The sequence below is a fragment of the Ornithodoros turicata genome, chromosome 3, assembly GCF_037126465.1.
Source record: "Ornithodoros turicata isolate Travis chromosome 3, ASM3712646v1, whole genome shotgun sequence".
NCBI classification, from domain to species: Eukaryota; Metazoa; Arthropoda; class Arachnida; order Ixodida; family Argasidae; genus Ornithodoros; species Ornithodoros turicata.
The window spans coordinates 60,795,143-60,820,137 of NC_088203.1; the positions used below are offsets into that span (position 1 = coordinate 60,795,143).

Here is a 24,995-nt window from a genome sequence, read left to right on the forward strand (position 1 = left end):
TTCCGGGCAGTATTCACACATTGCATTGCGTATCCAGGCATTGCACGCGTACGAGGCTCTCCAGCGTTGATCTTTCCTGATAATGCATAACGATATGTGTTCCATGTAAGTCGCTTCTTCATTCCAATACGACAGTTTTTACTGTAATTAACAGAAACGAAACCGAAACGAGGATCCCCGTCTTCCTTTCTTTTTCTTAATAAACATATCCCCCCCCCCCCGTCTAGAGGCGGGACGGTGGCGCCCCTAGAGAGGGTCTCGCCGCCAATAGAGAGTTTCACCTAATGTGATCAAAAATCGTATTAAAAACTCTACTAGTCTGAACATTTGGGGTCAAAGATCACGGCGGCGATTTCGCCATTACTTCAGAGCACTTTTATGAAACTTAATTCGCGAAAAATTGAATTTTCTCAATTGATCTAGGAAGTTTGCCAAGTCAAACTCCCCCTTTTTACGGAAAGAAGAAGCGGAAAGCGGATTTATCCGTTCGTCCATCCATCCGTCCGTCCGTCCATAGTGCGTATCGCAGTTTAAAATGGCGGTGCACACAGTTTTAGGAACGTTATGTAACTTCTTCTAGATACACAGTGGAGCAATGTAATTAGAATTTCTATTTACGCTTTGACGTCAGTGGCACAACCACTGCACGTAGAATATTTCGGTTTAAAGGATCGGTGCACACGCTCTTAGAAATTTTATTCAACTTCTGCCTGAAGCGCAGCAGAGCAATGTAATTTGAATTACTGTATTCGTTTGATGCCAATGGTGCAACCACCGTCATGTTCCAGTTTAAAGGGGCGTGTATACGCTTTTATGAATTTTATGTACATGCGGTACAGCACAGTCTTGAACAAGAACGTAAGCCAAAGCTTCACTGTACGCGGTACGAAGACTTGTGGATCATGTTCGTTTTGATGTGCACGTTTTGATGTCACACGATGTCACGTGTGGTGTTGGTCAAGTGTCGCTGGAATGATATCCGTTTGCTGATATTGCAGACAATTCCCAGCTTTTGCTCCAGAAACCTCTTCTGGAACTCCCGGTAGACCAAAGCGAAATGAGGGAGGTGTTCGGGGAACATTGCATTCGGGGTTCTGCTTGCTTCTCCGGAAGGCTGTTGAATGTTCCGCATTGGCTTGCGGGGCTGCGGCGGAACTGGTCGGTTCTGATTCCTGCTGGCTCTGTAACTTCCGTTGTCGGTAGGCCATGGAACGTTCCGTCGCTGTTTGTGGGGCTACCGTGGTAGCGCTCGGCTCATCTTCTTGCTGCTTCTTGCGTTCACGGTAGACTTTCGAGCGTTCTGCGGCGGTCTGCGGCGGAAATGCTTGGCTCGTCTTCCCGCTCCTGCTTCTTGCGCTGCCCGTAGACCCTCGAACGTTCCGCTGCGCTTCGCGGGGCTGCGCGGAGGTACAAGCTCACCTTTCTCCTCCTGCTCCTTGCGTTCCTGGTAGGCTGTCGAACGTTCTGCGGCAGTTTGCACGGCAGCTGCGGAAGTGCTCTGCTCACCGCCCCCCCCCCCCTTGCTGCACAGTACTCTATGTCTGAGCCATAGTGATGAACTCAGCTGCGAAGAGCGCGCGCTGCGACGACTGCGTGTGCTTTCTCAGTAAGGTGTGCAGCACTCGCTGCATCACTCATGGCTGTGACACATGGCTCCCGCCGGTTTACAACCACAAACGATGGTATAACAGGATTGGGGTGATAAAACCCGCTCCTTGCCGCCGCCAGTGTCCTCTACGATGGGTCGTCTCAAAGCAGTCAAGAATAGTTGCCTTCCCGTATATCATACAGTATGATGCGTCGTGCTATAGCATGATAGCATGATATGATCTCTCTGTACTGTTGCCTCAGTGGCGGAGCGGCAACGCATCTGGATCGCAACCTGCAGGGCGTAGGATCAAATCCTAGCCGTTGACCAGTTTATTTCCGAGGCTTTTGATCCCAGGATATTCCCGATGTCCTTACGTGACGGTCAAGTGTGACAGTCAAAAGTGACGAACACCCGCGTAGAGGGACTGTGCGACGACCTGGTGACGCCGCGATGAGGCCCCCGGAGAAAGTGCCTTGCGTGACAGCTGTCGGGTAGCCTGCTCTGTTGACATGTGAAGCGCGAACGCCCTTTTTCGCCACACTGGAACTGTTGCGTCGCTAACTGTGCAAACAGCTAGAAGAATCGCTAGGGACGAGATGTTTCATTTCGCGTGATTTCTATGCTTCTGTAGCAGCCGACAGGCTCTCTGTATTATTTCCCGAAAACCGACTTCCTTCGCGGCCCCCACATCTTCACAGACACACGCCGTGCCATACCGATCACGTGAACCCGCGACGCTGTAAATTTATTCGAACTCGCGGGGTTACGTGGCATGCGTGGTGTGCCTCTCGGACGCGGTTGACACCCGGTTTGCGCGTCCCGAGGGGGCAGTCTGGACTGGGGTTCCGAAGGAAGCGGACGCTAAAATAAACACGGCTCATAATGTAAAGAAGTTGTCTTTCTTCTGTGACTCCAAATTCTCTATCTTACAACTGCCCCTCGTAGTTAACCAACTACATCCTAGTAGTTGCAAAGTAGTTTTAACTATTGCGGCTGTGATGTAGTTACACTAGTAGTTAAACTACAATTTGACGCAGTAGTTAGTAGCTATAGTTAAACTACTAAAAAAGTAGTTACAGCACATCTCGTCAAACCGGGACTTTCTGTCTCCTGGGTGTACAAATGACTCGCGCTACTTCTTTTTGGTCATTTTCACACGCGACAGGCCTCAGCGTTTCCCACGTGGTGGTTCAAAGTTTGTGCAAAAGAGAAGAGACGTGCTGGACAAGATGGCCGACAACGAGGTGACCGCGCACATCAAACAGCGAATTGCCTATGAAGTTTCTCGTGAATGAAGGCGTAAAGTCATCTGAAATTCACAGAAGACTTCAGGCTCACTATGGCCACGATACACTCATTCAGGCTCACTATGGCCGCAACAAAGCGTTTGAGTGGTGCAAACGGTTCCGAGACGGCCGTACATCAGTGCAAGACGATCCCGGCCGGGGCGGCTCAGAGCCCAGTGTCAGAGTTCCTGAGAACATCCAACTTGTGGAGCGCCTGATCCTCAAGAACCAACGGATAACATGTCTCGACATCAGTAGTGCATATAGTGCGATCAATAGTGCATATTAGTGCCAGATTCTCAGGGGTGTGCATAAGGCGGTGAAGCAAAATCGGCCGGGCCTCATCACCAAAGGAGTCCTCCTCCTACAGGACAATGCACGCCCGCATACCGCACATCTCACGACACGAACCTTACAGGAACTTGGCTGGGAGTTGCTGCCACATCCCCCTTACAGTCCAGACCTCGCCCCCAGCGATTTCCATCTCTTCGGGCCACTGAAAGCGTTCCTTGGGGGCCCAGCTGCGATGACGAAGTCAAGAATGCGGTCCGACCACACTCTAAAAAAATATAACTCCTCTTTGGGTGTAATTTGACGATACCCTAACTGACTCCCTTTTTGGTGTATATGCACACCCTCTGGCAAAACTATACCCCTCAGAAAGGGTGCGCTCTGAACACCTGTTTTGGTGTAATCTAGCGGTACCCTAACTGACTCCCTTTTTGGTGTATGTCTACACCCCCAGGCAAGACAACACCCTTCAGTAAGGGTGTTATGCCGAGGGCAACAGAAACACAACGTTTAAAATAACAGGCATATTGTTTATTTGGGTTACCTATAATACACTGCATGCACTGCAATGAGAATTACATAGTCACCGCACAATACAAAACACAAAAGTGTCCACCAACATAACGACGAAGATGAAGATATTACGGTGAGGCCAAGAGAAGTCCTGCCCCTGCTGTAGTGAAAAAAAAGAACTGTGAAATGCTTTCATTAAATTAAGGGCGAGCCACAAATTACATGATAGTTACGCAGATGAATGAGGCTAGAGAAGAATTAAGACTACATAAACACAGCCCTCGTCAACATGCAAGCAGATCAAGATAGAAAGTAAGGCAATCGGTAAATGATGATGATGATTGAATTTTATTGGCGCAAAAGCAACTCAAGCTATAATACGCCAGAACCATGGTAGAATTGTGACTAGTTAACAATCAGACGATTATACTAAAATAACGTAGAAATTGTTGTTGTTGTTGTAACCTAGAAATTAAGAAGCACACAATCATAGTTTAGTTAAAAGACCAATATCCCCATAAAAGCTGCAATCGGTAAAAGGTAAGCGGAGTGTGGGTAGCGAGACTCGAACCAATACCTCTCTGATTTCTGGTCAAGTGTACTGCCAATTACACCATGCCGGCATCCCCAACACACCAACTCTCCAGGGCCTTGTTCAGAAGACACGCACAGCCATTGACTCAGCACATCTGACCGGAAATCCGAGGGTTGTGACCTCGTGGTTTCATTGCCCGCTACCTCTTGCCTCTTGAGTCGTTGACTCGTGCCAGCTGCTTTACTTGCTACCGCAAATTGCACCAAACTTCGTTTGTTACGTATGCCCCATCACTTTGCCTAACGGCCACATGTGGCTGTTACAACGCGGCGCGCACTGTTCTCTGATCTAATCCGTGCATTCCACTTAAGGTTCAAACATAATCTGAAAATACCCGCTTCAAAGGCACCTCAATCAACCAGACAAGACAAAATACACCGACAACACTTACCAAACAGTACGATGCAGCGAACCGCTCGGACAAGTTACTCGATCCGATGGGCACGGCGCATCTGTTGCTTGCATCCGTTCCCGGAACCATAGTCCTTGCAGTGTCATACTAAACTCAGATGGCCAAATGACCTATAGTTCACCAAAGGACCTCCCCAAAGAACACGAAAACTACCACACCTAACTCCAACCGCCTTAGCTGGAGAACACAGAGTAAACAGAACACTGTTGCCAGACCTGTCGTAGCGAAGCATTAAAAATTTGATGGCCTCTACACCTTTTTCACACCAATTCTCGAAATTACACCCTGCAGAGCGGGCATACACATATTACACCCATTTCAGACCAAAAACACGGTGTACTCTTCTTCTTGAGGCTGTAATAAGGGAGTAAAGCAATTGGTACACCCCAAATACACCCCAATTACACCTAAAAAGAAGTTTTATTTTTTAGAGTGCATGGCTGCTACGTGCCGGTAAGGAGTTCTACGCTGCTGGCATCCAAGCCCTCGTGAAACGCTGGGACAAGTGCATTAGTGCCCAGCTGGAGATTACGTGGAAAAATAAAACTACTTTCTCGCCTGTAAGTTCATTTTACTTTTGCGAAAAATGAAAAGTTCCGGTTTGACTTGAACACCCCTCGTACATTTTTAACTACTCCGATATTTTGTGCGCATCCTTATATCTATGATCGCTTAGGCGTAGAAATAGCGCGTAGGTGCATGGGGAGCAAGAGGACAGTGTGCTACCAAACTCAGAACAATCATCGCACAGCACGCCCCTTCATAGAATACAGATGTAGTGATATGTCCTGCAATGATACAATCATAGCCTCCAATCTGACGACGGCGGAGGCTTAAGCTTTTTGAATGTGCTGTGTGTGTCGATAGTTTTGTACCCTGATTAACACAAAAGACGTACTTTCTGCTTATATTCATTTGAAACAGAAAATGATGCCAGTGTGCTCTGTGCTAAGGCCGTGAAGCACACGGAGGGGTAAGTGAAATAATGCGAAGTAGTTGTAGCCCGCTGTAATCTAGCTACTGTTTACTGTACTAAGTTTAACTAGTAGTTGTTAACTAGTAGTAAGTTTAACTACCATTTTTGCAAGTAGTTTCTAACTACTTTTAACTACCATGCAGTAGTTACCTACTGCACATCCCTGGACTCTACACCATTGTGTATAATTTCTTATGTGTGGATCTCATTAGAGTTTGTTCCTGAAGATATAGGAAAAATTGAAGCAGAAGTTCAGGCAATATGTTGTGACCACACTTGTTTATTTGTACGGATAAAGCGGAAGCACGATGTTGATTTCAGTGACGAAGCAATGTGCGCAGCAATGTGCCAAAAGGGCGAAAGTAATACAAGACTCATTCAAAAACATGTTACCAGTGGATTTTGTGAGGCATCAAATAACCGTCCACTCGAGGTACCACTTACAGGCGTTTTGACACAGATAGACGCGAGTAGACGCGATTATAAATATGGTGGTTTGTCACCATTCTCTTCGTTCGCGCCCCTGAAAGGTTCCACATTGTTGGCACTTCGAAAATCAGCCCTTCTAATTACGGGGGTCGCTAAGCAAACGTGGTGTTCCACTTCAGAATGCAGAGAACGGGCGGCGGGGTGTCACGCGCGGATGCTCCCAAGACCGCGGCTGGTGGTGCTGTCGCGACAGAGCAGAGCGCCCCCTTTAAGTGTCGCTATAAACACATTCTGTGTTAAAAATGAAGGGTAGTATCTTCGAGCATGGTAACTTAAAAGATGAGCACAAGTTACTTCTAAAATTTATACAAATTATAAGACACCAAATTGTAACTTTTAATAGCATTTGCAAAAATGGTTCATTTGATCGCACCTCGCACAGGGGTGACAGAAACCCGCCATTGTTGTAACTACCCTCAAGCAGGTGCCTTTGGCAAAACTGCCATTTTGTCCTGGTCGCATATCATAGAAAACGTCATTTTGAGGTCATGTGACTTTGCTTACATTTCATTTCATTTAATTTATTTACCTGAAGAGCCTCAGAAGAGGCATTACATCAGGGGGGTAAAACATGCGCCCATAACCTATATTCGAGCACTAAACAAAAACTCTACTTCACACAAGGTAACAAATTTATCATGATTGGTAACAGTACCAATATGAGAAGGTAAGCTATTCCATTCTTGTATACCACACTGGGGGGGGGGGGGGGGGGTAGAGGAGAGTTGAGAAAATATTCGGTAGATCCAAATGTCGACTGAAGTTTAAAAACATGATCAACACGGCCACAGATAAAGCATGCCGGCCTTAAATATGTGGACTCTATGTGGAATAATTTATGCATGAATGACAAACGTTTGATTAAGCGTCTATTCTCAAGAAGTGCGATGTTATTTTACTGTTTTAATGCCGTAATGCTTGTAGAATTAGCATGGATATTAAAGGAAATCGTATAGACTTATTCTGTATACTTTCTATTTTTCCAATCAGGTACTTCTGGGATGGACTCCAAATCCTAGATGAGTACTCTAATTTCGGAAGAATAAGTGTTTCGTACGCGATTAACTTAATTTCGGGAGATGCCAAGTATAGCTTACGTCTTAGAAGACCAAGGGTTCGTAAGGCTTTTGCGCATATGTGATCAATATGGAAATTCCATGACATATCATCGGAGAAGTAAATTCCTAAATATTTGTAGCAGCTTACTCGTTCGACGCAACAATTTGACAGGAAGTACCGATTAATCGAGTGCCGGTTGCTTTTAGATATGGTCATATGCTTGCTCTTGGACGGGTTAATCTCTATTTGCCACTTCTTGCACCAGTCCACAATATGATCAAGATCAGACTGCAATATTAAACTGCCATTTTGATCACTAATTTCCCTATAGAGTACAACATCATCTGCATAGAGCCTAATATTAGAGCGAATGTCATTTGGAAGGCCATTGATATAAATTAGAAACAATATAGGACCTAAAACAGAACCCTGCGGAACACCCGACACAACATCAACACTGTTTGAGACGGAGTTCCCCCATTTGACACATCGGGTCCTACATCGCAGAAAGGTACATATGCAGAAAATGATATTAGCATTGATTCTTAATGCTTTTAGTTTATTTATGAGACTCTGGTGCTGAACACGGTCAAACGCCTTCGCAAAGTCTATAAATATCGCGTCAATGTAATGTTCGTTATTTAATGCAGTTAAGACATCTGAAACAATCTCAAAATACTGTGTTTCACATGATTCCCTTTTTCTAAACCCGTGTTGATAATTGCTTAACATGCCAATGGAGTCGAGATATTTCATTATATGTGAGAGACGGAGACATAATCATTCATCGTTGCCGGAGTTAAACTGTCATGCAAAGGACAGGGACTTTGTTCAAGGCGAAATACAGAGGAAAAGTACTCATTTATCTTGTCTGCTGCATCTATCTCGCTAAGTACATGGGTGTGAGCATCGTTAAGTAAGGTAGGGTGACTATTGTTTGAATTTCCTTTGATTCCAGACCAAAATTTTTTGGGATTATTTTTTAACATATCACGCAGAGTCGACTTTTGACTTTCTTAGAGCCTTTTTATAGGTTGATGTAGCTATATGGTACTTTGACTATATTCTTGCATTACCAGTGTGCTTAGCCCGACGATAAAGCTGCCGCTTCTTGTTACTCAGGCGTTTGACATGCAAAGTATACCGAGGATTCCTAGGATTAGATGAGATTTTAACTTTAGGGATGTAACTCTCTGCGCAGTATAGGAGGGCGTCACGGAATGACACCCAGTTAGATTCTACTGATCTTTCTGCCCAACAGGTGCGAAATATTGCAGAGAAATTCCCCATGTACATCCGTATTTCATCAATTTTAGCTTTTTTATAGTCGTATATGTACTTGACTTCCGAAGAGCTACGGTCTATATTATACCGCAACTTAAAGAAAATAGCTCTGTGATTACTAACTTAGTGCGCATGTCGCAAAACGCATGTCGTTTTCCCGCTTAGTGACATATCTCCGTCGTCATAAACCAAGAGATGGACGTATTTTGCCAGCGTAAACTATGTGGTGCTTCTTCCGCAACATGGTAGCCCATTTCTCCTTAGTTTAAAGGTCAGCTATGCCGATATCCCAAATAGTCGAAACGGTTGTGATATTCTGAAAGCCCACATCCCAGCTCTCCCCAAAATACACCTTCATTCTCTCAGTTCTGTACAGTACCATGTCAAAAAAATAGGTAATTCATTCCGAAACACACATGGGCGCAGCCATTTTTATGACGTAGATGCACCCGAACGGGCATTGTGACGTATACGCGCCTTCGTACTTGTCAGTGGATTTCAGCTACGGCTTCTCACGGCTTCACGTATCTGTGCTTGAAGATGGCGGACAGCCGGGTTCCACCGTTTCGCGATAAGTAAACAGTGCAGCAGCTGCGAACTCATTCGCGAACCAACCTCTGTGCGATGTTGTGACTGGAATTCGTCGTTTGTGTTTTGTGAGCACCTACAATTTGTATCAAGTCGCGTCTGCGTTAGCCCCTTTACAGCACTTGCCCATTGTAGAGGCTGACGTTTCGACAGCCGTGTCAGCAAGAAAATGCCGACAGCGTTTTATTACTGCAGGAAAATTGTGCTATGTATTTGAGAAACCGCATACTGCTATGGGACAAGTTTTACGCACGATTTATCAATGTGCAACAGCGTCGACGATGGTATGTAACGGCGAAAGACGTAAAACGAAATACAAATCACATTTTAAACTTTTTGTGGGATTCTGTGCATTTTCCAGAAGCTTTCTTTGAATCACACACTCCCATGTCACGCTGCGTTGTGTGGTACGCTACAAACTACTGCATTTTATGTCTAACATCTGGATATTGTTTGTAATGAACACCGTCGCACAAAAAGATGCACACGAAAGCTCCAGTAGCTATGTGGTTGTACACTATGCAGACGCAAAAGAAGTACCAGAGCACATATTGCCACTTAGAAATGTGGTGTCTGAAGAGTTAGGGCATAGCATAGATCCTAGAAATCAGGTGCACCTTATCCTTGTGTAGAGTGCTCTTTCAATTCACAACTCAGCCCATGGGGTGTAAAAGTGTTAAAGGCAATTATGTGACTTGTCGTCCTGGGTGACATCACTGGCCAGCCTCGGGATTAATGCCGTGCTCAGGAATTATTGTACAAATCACTTTGTATGTAGGACGTGATAAGCAATATGTAAGTTGCAACCTTGTCTGCAGCATTCTCGATTGCCTCTTACCTTTACAGTTCGAGACACGTTACCAAACCATTTGCAAAGGGCACTCTTACAGGGGCCGTGTAACTTGAGTTTTTAGTTTATAAAATTTATAAAAATATAAGTATACAATATGTCATATAAAATTTATATAAAATCAAAAATAACATTTATAAAAAGAATTTATAAAAAATAAATAAAAAGGCTTCATGGAAGCAATCCGTTAGCATACCCATTGCACATGAAGCACAATTATATATGCTTGGACATCATCTAATTAATCTTCTGAACCATATGTGTGGCTGCATACGAAATTTTTTATGCGCATCCTCTACCTTCCTATTCCTACATGTGCACACGAATAACAGTGCATATATGTGAAGTGGCAAAAAGCAACGCTAGACTCTACCATCATTGTGCGCCTTTAACTTTTCCACATTTATGTCTGGTGAACAGGGAATATCTTACTAGAAAAGAAGACATTTGTGCATTGTTTGGCAAGCAAATAAATATATTTATTTACATTTTCCATAAATCAACAATGTTGTGACCTGGTGCAAATATTAATGTCAACAAGTAAAGTACTTACAAATTATTCCTATGTGCTCAAATGCAGATATGACAATTCTGTTTTGTACCTCAGCACAGTACAGTTTCAAAATTAACAAACTGCACAGCATCAGCAATCTTAAAGTATCTGAAGAGGGGAATCACATAAAGTTCCAATAATAGACTGTGCAAACAAAGCTAAAAAAAACAAACAAAGTACTTCAAGAAAAATCTGAATAATCGGTTGCCGTTGTGATATGTACTACTATGCACAGTTCATGAATGGAACATGTTACCTCATTGCATTGCCTCCATGTGAGCACTAGAACAGGCAGCTTTTTAGGTCGCTCTTTCCGTGTTTTTATTATTGTCTTTTTTTGTTTTCTGTTTTTGCAATAGCACGCATGGCCATAGTGAATCACAAGCAACCAAGGACAGGATGAGACATCTACAATGCGACTGCTAGCTCTAAACTGATATATTTATTAGCACACTCTGGAATATACACACATATGCTGCTAAGAAAATGACAATTTAACCAATAGAATAAAAGACAAGAAAAAGGGTTATATATCTTGCCCTCTCCTCATTCTATTTCACAGGCAGCCCTAGTATCATTCTGAGTGTGTCCGTGCGTTCCCTTTGAGATATCGTATCTCTGACAGAAGCAAATCCAGCAGCGGACTGCTTACGAATGCAACTATCTTGGATTTCTCTAACCACTTGTTATTTAACCGCTGCCTTGAGCTGTGTGTTCTGGAAATTTAGGCAGCATCCAGAGTCCCTGCAATGTGTTGCCATGTTTCTCGAGGGCCTGTGTTTCACTATGGCTCTCAGATACAAACTACCCCATTTCAACACAGTAGAAAACACAGATGTGTAAATAGCATCTGTTGATTGCACTGTACATACCCCCCACATAAAGGATCATAGTGGATACTACATCTTGTGCGATAATGTCAGGACAACACAGAAAAGCTAGATTTGAAACCACTCTTACGTCGTAGTAGTAGTATTTGTGTGAAGCTGCGCAATTCCTATCCTGCAAATAATTTAAACAATATGTTTCATCTGCCAGCGTGATGATCCCCTGAAAAGCAATTCACACTTGGCGGGAACTACCGGTTCTGAAACCTATCCCTGACATGTGTAGCCATCAGGGAGGAAACCCAAGGGCTGCGGTGGAAAAGACAAACACACACGGGCTATGTTCTCTCTGTGTATCAGCTGCTCTGGCTACTAAGAAGAACATGTTCCAAATTAATATAACATGGCTTGACATGATACGCCAGCGAAAGCTAACCAATAAAATTAGTAGTTAAATGTACAATACGTAAACACTTGCCATAACATGACAGTTTCCTTCCTGCATTCATGCGCTACCATTCAACCCACACAAACAGTGTACTGAATTTTTTTATAGCATTACAGGTTGTTTGACAGAACTTGAACAAGATTATATAGCACACGATAAAAGTAGAGTGAACATAATGTGCAGAAAAAATGGCTGCAAGCAAGCGAGCTGGTGAAGATGATGCATATGTAAAACCCCGAGACTAGGGAACAGAAAGGGACATGTTTGTGTCTGTCCCTTCGTGTTCCCTAGTCTTGGGGTTTTACATCATGGATAATGTGCAGGTTTCTATTCACGCTTAATGGCCGTAGCAGTAATGCATGAAGACCACTGCCAAGTTGTGTTGAGAAACACCATTTTATGTTTGCCATGTCTAAATGAAACGTACCTGACCTGATCCAAATTAACCGTTCTGTGTCTGGAACACACAAAGAGAAAAACGCAACACACACCACAACATTAACAGATAGCAAATGAGCTGTAGCGAGCTCCACCTTGAGACGAAGTCAACAAGTAATTCACCAAAAGTCAATGAGCGCCTGAAATGTAACATCTCCAGTCGCGTAGCCAGACCTCAAAGGGGGGCTCGATACGAAAACTCGCCCCCCCCCCGCTGATCCTGTGTCGACAACACACACATAGTTGTGCACACTGCAAACTGAGGATTAAAAAAGGGAACGAAAATAGTTGATTTAGACGTTCACAGTACGATTGCATGTATAGGCTGTCATGACCAATGAAGTGGTGTCACGACATTGGAAGTATTTTGAAAAGCTCATACTTTGAAAACCATTCAAGAGTGCTTCTTAGATAGACGCCATGAACTGCAAGAACTTTCGCGATAGTCACACTGGTCCCCCCCCCCATATATTATGTTCTCGGATTTGCACGATTTGTGTGGGTCGGTCCGTGGTAGGTAGGGGGGGCTCGAGCTCCCCCTAGCCCCCCCGTGGCTACGCCACTGAGCATCTCTGACTGGTAGCAGGACGGTCCACGTTCAATTCCTGGTGCTAGCACTGACTGGCTTTTTCATGAATTATTTGTTGGAAGTTTCGATGTGCTTGAGAACCACTCGTCAACCATTGTATCCTCATGAGGTGATGAGGGTTTGTCATCCCAAAGAGACTCCCTTTCTGGCATGTGTCCTTATGGATGCTCATCACTGCAGAAAGAAAGAAAGGAAAAGCATTTAATGACAAGAAATGGATAGTCGCATTTACTGTATAATGATTGTGCACAACAGAAAGAATACTTTTGCACAAAAGGCTGTACTTCTTGATGTCTAACATCAAGTTACAAAATTCCAGAATATATGACATGTTGTAAGGTAGAGAATAAGTAGAGTTATTGAGTTGTCGAGTTGAGTTGAGGGGGGAGTTGTACCCCCTTTTTATTTTATTATATATGATTATATAATTATCTTTATGTCTGTACCACCCCTCGCTCTCTACATTACAACATGTTTTATATATTCTGGGATTTTGTAACTTCATGTTAGACATTAACAAGAGCAGCCTTCTGCATGAAAGTCTCGTCTCATTAAAATTTAGATGCTCTCAACAGTCTTCTTTCTGTTGTGAATCTCTATCGCAGCATACCTGCACATTGCTGTTCTACGTACTGTGACTTTGCAGTAAGAGTATGGACTTTGGGTAAGAAGACTACACAGCACTGCTCAGGTATTTTTGCCTATCGAACAGTATGTATGCATGCAGTATGTACACAGTATTTGTGCAACGGACCCACTAAAAATGTAGTGAATGTGGCATTACCCACGGTAATGCACCAAGTTGAACACAATTATTGTAGAATCCAGGTATTTTAGCTTACATGTCAAGCCAGTACCACACCAGAATCCAGTGTGAAGTTGTGACAAATAAATAGTTTCCACTTTTCTTAGCTCTCAGAAAACAGACAGTGAATTAATAAGAGTAGACAATGTTAACATGAATTCTGGGCTATTCTTCAGTTGAAGATTCACAGATAGTAAAGGCACCTTCCTCAATGGACGTTGATGACACTGAAAATTCTAAAACGTTATCAGAGGCGACATCAGCTTCGGTATGTCAAAGGATTGTATGTCCAACAGTAATCCAGCTAACGGTAACAAAAATGTGCAAAAGACAAATTAACTGAACTAATGTAACGTACCTTCTATATCAGACAGTGAAGCTTGTAACACCCCATCCACAGGAACCAGTGTCCAGACACAAAAGTGCTTGAACTGGGAGATAGCAGCTAATCGGAATGGCGACCTTTGTTTTCCACCCTGAAAGCACAGGTTGTAACTTTGAGGGCAGATACAAAAGTGGTGTCAAGATGTCTGCATGCGAGTGCACATGAAAAGTTGAACATAGATGAATACTTAAATTATAACATCACATTGTCATACCTGTTGGTGGAGGTGGACTGCAACTAACGTGTCAGCAATTTCTTCATGACCAGATGCAAGCCAGATCATGCTTCATTTCCGCCTTCAGCGTGCACCTGTGGTAATTCAGAAGATTATCAATAGTACTATTGTGTTGTTAATCGTGGTTATATCAGAGTAAGCGCAGTAGGACAGCTGCACAATCGATTCATTAAGCTTGCTATTTTTTATATCTGAACCTCGACTTACCATTTTTTGCTCTCGTTTTTGCCTTGATCCTCCGTGGCACGTTCAAAATGTTATGCGTCGGGCACCTCAGATTTTCATCAGGCGATTTCGTGCCGAGATTCCAAATTGCCTCTGGAGTCGCGCGTAACCTATGATAACATCGTGGACCAAATCCTTGCAGTGGAAATTAGCAGGCGCACCACTGTCAGCCAAGAGCTTCGCACTGCTTGGTCTTTTGGCAGCTTATAATAGGTAACACTTGAATGCTCCGATGAATTGTTCTAACAGCGTAGCACTGTCGCATCTTCGACAACTTCGCCGTGGCATATTCACGTATCATATCGCTCCAGCCCATAAAAGGCAAGCTCAGAACAAGGAAGTGCACTTTCCAAACGACGCTGTGCCAAAAAAACAAAAAAACATTCACATGCTTTGTTTCCGGCTTAGCAACAACATAACAGCTGTTCGCTTAGGTACGATGCACAGAGGAGGAAACGAAAGAAGCCAAGCAGCCAAGCCAAGAGTCCATGCCAAGTCAAAGACAGATAAACCGAGATCAGTGACGTCGGTGCGCCCGTGCGCAGGGTTTGCCGACGGTCTGACGGCCGGGCGTGGGAACTAAAAAAACTGTTTTCTAAAAAACTACGAACAGTTGGAGCAATATATTTCGCACACATATTCAGTGTTCGGTAATGAACACACAGCGCGAGTATCGCTCAGTTCTGCGGCACTTCAAAATCGGCATATCTGACCTTTAAGTACATCGCATCGGCTCAGTGAGTCCTAACGCGCGGTCGTCATCACATCTTTGGAAGTCGTCAACAGTACGAGGCCTTATGTGCAAAACTGCGCGTTTTACTGCGAGATTATCGAATAAAAATAATTACCATGACAGAAAGACATCCAAAACGTCGCCCTCGAACAAGAACCGCATTGTTTACAAACGGTTTGCCCGCCGATCACCGGCGTCGCCATCTTTAAGGTCACTTGTGCCTTGACGTTTGCTGTGACGTGCGACCAGGACCTGTCCAGGATGCATTGCGTTCGCCCAGCACGCTTTCGTCTACAGAGCGATACATTGGGTGCCACCCCTGTGGCACCTCGTGTCATTGACCAGTCTTCTTCGAAAGAGCCCCTTTCCTTTACTGTCTCCCAGGTACTACCCATACGTGAACCTCTGGGCTTCTAAGCCAATATTGTGAAGCATACCGGCATCCCTCGCGGCAAACAATCGCTTGAACGAATCATCGCTTGGGCGGTGGTGGGGCTTAAAAGTTCTGTTTTTCAGTCGCTGCAGTAGACGTCTCACTATTACAAAGAAATGGTGTCAGATGATACAACGGCTCTGCCAACATAGGTAGGCTAGAACCACCTGGAGCCATTATAGTATCAGTAAGTAACAATGTCACATGAAGGTATACTGTTTCATGTCTTAAGCATTTTCTATAATTTCTTCCGTGTTATTAGTTCTTGCCTTGTTCTGCTCCAGTGTAGCTCTATCTTCCAAAAAATCCCAACTGGTTCCGGAGTTTTTATGCTCTTCTATGTTCATGAGTCTCAGGAGATCGCGTTTCTCTCGGAGTACACGTGGGAGGCTGTACTAACAAACCACATTCCTCCTGGGGTTACGATATTGACTATGGATACGATGCAATCCTTCGTGCTCTTTTTCCGCAGCGGGCTAAGAACAATAAGCGCATTCTCGTGAAGACACTAAAGCGTGACCTTATATGTGTATACAAAAAGCGAACTGCGACCAACATCAAGGAATTCGGGTTGATGAGACAATGGCGTTCTCGGTGAGAGTTGTTTTGGTTTCACTATTAAAGTCACGATTACATCACGGTAACGCTTCTTGGTTTGAGGTCTATTCACATAATTCGAAAAAGGGTTAAAACTTGGGCTGTTTGGCAGCTCATACTAGGTAAAACCCTCACACAGGGAAATACGAGGATGATACACAGCAATTTCACTGATGTGTCCTCGTATTTTTGTGTGTATCGTCCTCGTCTTTCCCCGCACTGAGGGTTTTAACTTTTGAATTAAATAATTCATTGCCTTGGCGTGATTGGGAGGACCAGAAGGAGAAAGCAGTAAATGTCTTTTTTTTTTCTGCTCTCGCATCCAGTCGATTCCCATGGATGCCTGGTGTACGTCGGATACATTCAAGAGCGTACATTTTAGCTGGCTAGCGTAGTTATGTGGCCGTTTTCAATATATGGCGTACGAGTCGCCTCAGCGTCATTGCTGAGTGTTGGTGGATCAGGGAGAGTGCGAGTTTTGCTTAGTAAACTTTCAACGCTTTCGGCAGCTAAACAATAGCGCGATGTGCAAACACATCTCTTTGGTACCCGAAGCATCTATGCTATGAGCTTTCCGAAGAATGTGCAGTTCCTATGGGTTTACCGTTCACTATGCTATCATTTGAAGGAATTGTCACAAAATATAAGATTATTATGTTATAATACACGGTACGATTAATATTGAATTACGCATCAATAGTATAGTTTCCGTACACTAAATTTGAACAGGTGCCATTGAAAGCTTCAATGAGAAGCTCTTCGTTCCGTTTTTACTTTCCACAACAGTATGTTTCCTACCTGAATCTCTACACATACTAAAGCAAATGCAAACTGGTTTGCTCCCTTTCAGATCCAGATAAGTACGTCGCAATTGCTGGCTTTGATAGATAACGTCTCCTGTAATACAAGAAATATTACCGACATTCTGTACAGAAAAATGTGGCTATTCGTTTTTTTTTTTTCCAATGTATGTGCCAACAATGGAATTGACACACTGACAACGCAATGCATTCAGAAAATTTTGCAATATTCCAAGGCCGCATTGTACCGTTCTTGACATAGTTTCAGGTTTGGAGTTTATGTTTAGGACAGGTAACAGGTGCGTTTTTTTTAACTACACCATATGTTTTTAAAGGTATAACATCAGCATAGATACCGTTTTTGCAGTCGAGTTGCACGGTCAGGCGGACATCTTCTGGAAGACAGTGTGTCAGCGCTCAACGTTTCCTTTTATGTGCTACTAGATTACCAATTACCTAAAATTAACTGGTTAACACTGTAATTGGGTGCTTCGGGCAAAATTGAGATAGCAGAATGGGAAAGAATCCTTGTCCAATCAATTGGCTTTTTTTTAAATTCCTGAAAGGATCACCGTACGTTAAAATATTCATCGCCGAATATGAAAATATAAGAAGAAAATAATACTGCGTGTCTAAGGAGCGTATGGCCTTCATCGTCGTCGGCTCACCTGGGCCGCAATGCGATTGATCTGGCCAGCAGATCAGCGCCTACTCGAATAACATCCATCGCTTCAAAGCACGTGACCCTGTGGCGTGCATTTAGGGCAGGCGAGTGAGGGGGGGGGGGCAACGGGACGGCAATGTCCCATACGAACCAAGACCCGTCGTAATTAATCGTATAAAGGAGTAATACAGGGTGGGTGCAGATAAAGTAGCGACAAATTTATGCACGTATGGTGTTCCCTGCTTACGGCATGAACTTCCGGTGTACATATTTTAACTAACGAGTTGCAAATATTCGTACTCCCTCTGCAGCTAACACCATGATGACGTAAGCCAGGGACACGAATGGGAGCGCACTGGAGGCGATTGTGTCCGATGTCGTCTGCTTGGCATTCGCATCGCAATATACTAACTGAAATGTTCCCGGTAAATACGCGACTTTCGCTTACCAGTGACCAGTTCTTTCGTGACCATGTTGCATGGAACACGGTGTTACTCTTCTGGCTGTACGAACACGTCGGACGCTAACCAGAAACAAAGTTCCGCAAGCCGATCAGAGAGCAGACGGCGTCCCCTAGTATTCCGGCTCGCCCGCCCGCATATCGGTCGGTCGGTCGCCAAGGCTACTAAGGTCCCTCCAGCCGCTCCCTCATTGGCCTCATCCGCGGCAAAGGGCAGTATCTGATTGCCCGTGTCCGGGTGACGTTTCCAGAAAGGGAGTCCCGGAATACTCTCAATATGCGGTTCTCCTGCCATGTGTTACGTCAAACTGCTGAGGGACAACGCCACCATTTTGCGTCAGATTTACGGCGTTATTATCAGTGATGAACGCGGAGTAAGACAGCACTATAATTTCGGAGTTGACCGGGACGGATGCAATAGTGCCTTTAAAGACTTAACTAATGGATTTTACGCATTTAGCCATCTAGTAGGTACATACTCTCTTCTAAAGGATGTCCGACTGGCCGTATAACTCAACTGCAGGTTGAGTTATACAATTTGTTAGTAATACATAGTTTTTCAAAGTTCTGATGCAGAAACAAAAGAAACCGCCGTTACATCTAATCATTTTGTCGCCTGCATTTGCGATGTACTGTTTTCTGTTTTTTACACCTGTAACGACCGTAAGCCCAACGGTGTAAACAAAAGTTCGTCTGTGTAGAGGTACAGTAACCCTGTCGTTTTACTATGAGAGCTTACGTCCTTTTTCTTCTGTTGCATGCATGTACTATTTGAACACAGTTCTCTAACAGTTCTCTTAGTGTGTAGTACTTGGGTATGTGTGCATAAAGCCATTGACAAGGTCAGAGGACAACAACGTACCGTTCACCGGAACTCAAATCCATGGTTCGCCCGTGTGGAGCTCCTATATACAATGAAGTGCCGTGCTGTGAGGAAACAAAACGCGGATTAGCATCACAGATGTTGAACCCAGGGATTTCCCTGCACACCCTCCCCCCACTTGTCTTTTTGCAACATCACGCCTGAAATTTCAGACACTGCACGGTACAGCTTGACTACCAATCTTTCCTCGTAAACATGTACCAGTAAAAATGTACCCCTCCTGGAAACTGTGCACCTCCCCCATAGGTCCAATGTGCTCAAAGAACTCTACCGCGACGCAGGTAGCACCACTCTCGCTCCCCCAACCCCACCATAGCACGGGTGTACTGTAACATTATGCTAGATTCCATTTGAAAATATTTAGATTTCATTTAGTTATTTTAAACTATCTTCTTGTAAAGCACAGAACATGAAATCTTATACATTATGGAAGAACGCTAGCAAACAACACGGACAGACAAGCACACGGTGACAGCGCTCTTCGCAGTGATGGGCAGTAGTTTACATGTAGTTTAACTACTAATTAAACTACTTTCTATCTAGTTACAAGGTAATTGCAACTACTCAACGGAGAGTAATTAAAAGCTAGTAGTTAAACTACATTTTTTCGTTCTTAACTACTGTAGTGTAACTACGAAACTGCCGTCGGCAGGTTGGACACGGCTGAGACCGAAGACAAGCGCCAAGCCACGATCCCAGACACGGCGATCCAAGCCAATCTAGGCAAAAAACATGTTGTGTCTTGCACGCTCATTGCTGTGTCTCTTCGCGTCCTGTTTGATTGTTAATGTTGTCGAGAACCGATGCCAATATGGCACATAAGTTTTAGGGAAAACTGTGAATGTAAAGTAGTGCTTCCGTTACAATAGGAGCGCCTGACACCCTAAGCCAGCACCGTTTCACATGGTATTGTTTTGTTTAAATTGTGTTACCTTTTGTAGCCCCTTTGTCTGTCCGCGAAATCTGGTGTGGGGTCTCCAGTGAAAATGTGCCGGAGAGTAAGTGTACAAAAATCGTTTAACATTGAAGCCAGATGTAAGCAAATTAAATATACAAGGTGCTTGATATTCCATGGTGTTCAGCACAACGTATGTGTGTCACAGGTGTTAATACACCTGAACACATGAGGTCTGGTGATAAAGTTTGTGGTCCTTTCCTGGTCTCTCTCTCTCTCTCTCTCTGTATACTGGCTTGTGCCATAATCTAGTGCACGTTTATCTCCGCATTGGGGTTCATAGTTGAAGAGTTATGACCAATGAGACATTTTACCTACCTCCGACCAACATTTATGTCTTGTACAGAAAATGTAGTTGCAAAAGTAATTGAAACGACTTCGTAGTAGTTGGAGCTGTAGTTTAATTACTGTTTTAAAAAAGTAGTTAGTTTGTAGTTACAATTACTATTAATAGAAGTAGTTAGTAGTTGTAGTTACTACTTTCAAAGTAGTTACTGCCCATCACTGGTTCTTCGTGTGGTTGCCTGACTTTGTCGTTCTGTTCGCGTTCTTCCATAATACGTACCTCTAACCAACACGCTCTCCTTGCCTTGTCTTTAATTGCGCGAGGTCTTAGCTTCTCTATTTGAAGAACTTCAATCGACAAGTTTTGGGAGGAGCTGAAATGGAGTCTCGTCTTCAGAATACCTGCAGTCAGTTTTCGACTCCCCTGCACAAAGCCTGCAAATGTTCGAGCCGATCGCCTAGACCTGTGGGAACATTTGCAGATCCTCGAACCATGTGCCTTTACGGAACAAAGCTTTAAATAATAGAGGACAAAAAGTGCCTACTTACCCAACACAGTCGTGATGCTGGTCGTCCACTATATAGAATATTTAGTTCTTCATTCGCATAGATTCCTTCCTATTGGTATGATTAGAGCATTGACAGTAGAAGAAGGCAGGTATTGACAGTAGAATGTAGATTCACGAGCATATAGTGAACGTCTTCTTCTGAAGAAGTGTAAGAAGTTCGAGATGTAAAACGTGAACCGCATGGCACGAAAACCGGCTGAATTCTTCCCGAACCGAAATCGGGACCGAAATGTTATCGCAGATTGGAGCTTCGAGCCGAATTCGGTCGTATCTTGCAGAGGCAGATTTAGGCGCCAGAAGGAACAAGTGACCGATATGGGAACACGTAGACGTCAGGTGCTCATTATTTTATTTCCCACATCCCCACCAGCAATGGGGTAGAGTATCGCCTCCGGCGATGAACCTGTAGCGGCCATCTCCGCGCGACACCAAGCGCGGTCTCCCCTCGCGCTCTGGAATAAACAGTCAGTTCTGCCTATCGCCCTGGTCTGATCAGTCGTCTTCCACACTGGTGACCCGGACGTGGTCATGGATGGCAACGGTACGCAGCCCCTGGTATCCTCCTTCGCCGTACGACTGCAGCCTTTTACCCGTTAACGCCCGGACATATGGTTTCGGCAAGCAGAGTCACAGTTCACCTTGGCGCACATCACTTCCCAAGTAACGAAATTTCACCATGCCTTGTCCGCCCTCCCCGAAGACATTCTCATCGAGGTGGCAAACATCGTCAACTGTCCTCCCGCAGACGCTTCGTACGACGCCTTGAAGAATGCCGTCGTCGAGCGAACCTCTCCCTCTGACCGCCAGCGCTTACAAGAATTAGTGCTGAACGAGCCTCTTGGCGACCGTAAGCCCTCCCAAGTTTTGCGGCAGATGCAGCATTTGATCGGAAGCTCCACCTTCGACCCCAAGCTCCTTCGCGAGCTTTTTCTTTCTCGACTGTCTCCGTCCGTACAGCTGGTCTTATCCGCTTCGGACGACATCGACCTTCCGTCCCTCGCAGCACGCGCCGACAAGGTAACGGAAATTGCATCCGGGCAAGCTTCTGCGCACACTCTCTCTGCGGTGAACAGCACCCATCCGCAATACTCACCCGAAGCCTGCGGTACCTGCACCTCTTCATCGGCGTCCTTGGAGAACTCGGAACTCATCGCTTTACGTGATGAAATAAAGCGGCTCGCCGACGCCTTCAACAGGCCCACGCGCCGCGACAGCCACTCTCCTGGCCGTGCTGGACAGTCCCGCAGAATAGTACGCTCTCCAACACCACCATCGTCATCCAACCGTCGTCCAGTCTGCTGGTACCAGCGTCGTTTCGGCCGCAGGGCACGACGTTGCGAATCACCATGCCGCTGGCAGGGAAACTTCACCGGGGACTCCTAACGGCGACCAGGAAACCCCAGTTAACGCGGCACGGTCGCCTCTTCTATCTCAAAAATCGGTCCGGAAGCCAGAATTTCCTTGTCGATACTGGCGCTGAAGTTAGTGTTCTCCCCGCATCTAGCCAAGATCGACGACGTACCCCTATCATGTATTTGACCGCAGTAAATGGTTCCCGCATTGCAGTGTACTACCGCCGATCCTTGCCTCTGGATTTTGGGCTACGTCGTGTCTTCCATTGGGTCTTTTTGGTGGCAGACACTACGCACTGCATCTTAGGAAGCGATTTCCTAGCGCACAATAACTTTATGGTCGATGTCGCTAGGCGTGTGTTGCTTGACAACCTTACAGGCCTCTTTCTGAACGGCGTTTCAACGTGCATACCACCGGCAGCTCTTACTAAACGCCGCCCCCAGGACACCGCCTCTGCGGAGCTCCTGCGCGAGTTTCCATCCTTGACTGCCCCCTGCGACTGGACGAAACCCGTCAAGCACCCTGTCGTGCACCGCATCGTCACGCGGGGTCAGCCGGTCTTCGCCAAAGCACGTCGTCTGAGCCCCGAGAAGCTGGCCATTGCGCGACAGGAATTCGACCATATGCTCGCGCTTGGTATCGTCAGACCGTCTTCCAGCACTTGGTCGTCACCTCTTCCCCGAAAAAACTGGCGACTGGAGGCCATGCGGAGACTATCGCGCCTTAAACTTGGCAACACTTCCCGACCGTTACCCTCTTCCCAACATCTCCGACATCACCGCCGGCCTTTCAGGAGCAACAACGTTTTCAAAAATCGATTTAACCAAGGCATACCATCAAATACCCATGGCCGAGGAAGACATCGCGAAAACTGCGATTGTAACACCCTTCGGGCTTTTTGAATTCCTCCGTATGCCCTTCGGCCTACGAAATGCGGCACAGTCCTTTCAACGGTTCATCGACAACATCGCGCGCGGCCTTCCTTTTGTATTTGCCTACCTCGACGATTTGCTGGTTGCTAGTGCTTCTCCCGACCAACATACGGAGCACCTCCGCATCTTATTCCGACGTCTATCTGACCATGGGTTGCTCATCAACGTCGATAAATGCGAGTTCGGCGTGCCCAAGCTGGAGTTTCTGGGCCATAAGGTCAACGCGCACGGAATTTCTCCCCTGGAAAGCAAGGTCAAGCAAGTCCAGGATTTCCCCTTGCCCACAACCATCCGCCAGCTCCTCCGGTTCCTTGGCATGGTTAACTTCTATCGTCGTGTCGTCCCCCACTGTGCCGCTATTCTGCGACCGCTAGAAGAACTCCTAAAGGCACATACGCCCAACTCCGCTGGACTCGCGTGGCCTCCACAAGCCCTGCAGTCCTTCCGCCAAGCAAAGGAAGCCCTTGCTTCAGCAGCCTCCTTAGGTCACCCAGTAAGTGGCGCCCCTACATCCCTCATGGTGGACGCATCCAACCAAGCCACGGGGGCGGTGCTACAGCAGCGTATTGGCGGTCACTGGAAGCCGCTGGCCTTTTTCTCGAAGAAACTATCTGCTGCGGAAGAGAAATATAGCACCTTTGGTCGCAAACTTCTCGCCGCTTTCACAGCGGTTAAACATTTCCGCCACTACCTCGAAGACAAGTCATTCGTCATCTTCACAGACCATAAGCCGCTGGTCTACGCGTATCAATCTGGAAGCTCTCGCTATTCCCCACGCGAAATCAGACACCTCGCCTTCCTAGCTGAGTTCAACGCTGAATTCCAGCGCGTTAAAGGAACCGACAACGTCCCCGCCGATGCTCCGAGTAGGATATCTTCCCTCCATGACACCCCCACCAATCTCAGTGATCTTGCCAGGCAGCAAGAGCTGGACCCAGAACTTAGGCACATCCGATCCGGCAATTCGTCCCTCCGCCTACAGCCTATCCCCTTTTCCGGTATCCAGCAGCCTATCTTTTGTGACACGGCAACCGGTTCGCCCCGACCATTTGTACCAAAACTGTTCAGGCGGTCCATCTTCTCATCGTTTCATGGCCTTTCTCATCCTGGAGTCAAAGCCACGCAACGTTTGGTAGCCACCCATTACGTTTGGCCATCGATGAACACCGACATTCGCACCTGGACGCGATCCTGCCTTGCGTGTCAGCGGCAAAGGTTCACAGGCACACCGCGTCCCCCCTCTCGACCTTCTCCTTGCCTGACGCAAGGTTCGCCCATGTCCACATAGACATCGTCGGTCCCCTGCCTCCGTCTCATAACTACAGATACCTCCTGACGTGCATCGACCGTTTCACCCGATGGCCGGAGGCAGCCCCGATGCACGATTCTACAGCCGAGACCGTCGCGCAAGCATTCATCTCAACTTGGATCTCCCGTTTCGGAGTCCCATCTAAGTTAATCACCGACAGGGGAAGTCAGTTTGAATCACGACTCTTTTCTGCCCTCACTCGGCTTCTTGGTACCACCCGATGTCGCACCACAGCCTATCACCCGTGCGCTAACGGCATTGTTGAACGTTTTCATCGTCACCTCAAAGCCGCCATAATGTCCTATGACGACAGCCCAAAATGGAGCGAATATCCTCCCCTGATACTGCTGGGCATTCGCAGTGCTTGGAAAGAAGATCTGAAATGTACACCAGCGGACCTCGTCTATGGGGCCTCCCTTCGCCTTCCAGGCCAGTTCTTCGACCCCCAGCCGCTTGACAACCTACAGTTGACAGCAACGGACTATATCGGACGCCTTCGCGACCACTTCTCCCGAGTTCGACCAACTGCCCCTCGAGTTGCTAGTACCCATCGGACCTTCGTTTCATCCCACCTCCGATCAGC

The 24,995-nt window shown here is 45.8% G+C and overlaps 2 protein-coding genes and 1 long non-coding RNA gene across 3 annotated transcripts in view; 1 reads left to right on the forward strand and 2 right to left on the reverse strand.

Annotated features, from left to right (window-relative positions):
* Window positions 1-21,014, reverse strand: part of LOC135389548 (uncharacterized) — a 99,102-nt gene extending 78,088 nt beyond the window's left edge. Inside the window, exons 1-2 of the mRNA XM_064619583.1 lie at window positions 20,799-21,014; window positions 18,989-19,053 (exon numbers count right to left, since the gene is read on the reverse strand). Coding sequence (XP_064475653.1) covers window positions 18,989-19,011 — 23 coding nt within the window. The 5' untranslated portion in view covers window positions 19,012-19,053; window positions 20,799-21,014. The remainder of the gene's footprint in view (window positions 1-18,988; window positions 19,054-20,798) is intronic.
* Window positions 12,876-14,280, reverse strand: LOC135387180 (uncharacterized). The gene is made up of 3 exons (XR_010420917.1): window positions 14,194-14,280; window positions 13,953-14,070; window positions 12,876-12,963 (listed from the first exon to the last, which is right to left on the reverse strand). It is a non-coding gene; the product is annotated as an uncharacterized LOC135387180 (long non-coding RNA).
* Window positions 21,015-21,346: 332 nt separating the features above from the next.
* LOC135389549 (uncharacterized) lies at window positions 21,347-22,201 on the forward strand. The gene is made up of 2 exons (XM_064619586.1): window positions 21,347-21,359; window positions 21,444-22,201. Exons 1-2 carry the CDS (start codon window positions 21,347-21,349, stop codon window positions 22,199-22,201), a joined length of 771 nt encoding a protein of 256 aa, XP_064475656.1.
* Window positions 22,202-24,995: the final 2,794 nt, after the last annotated feature.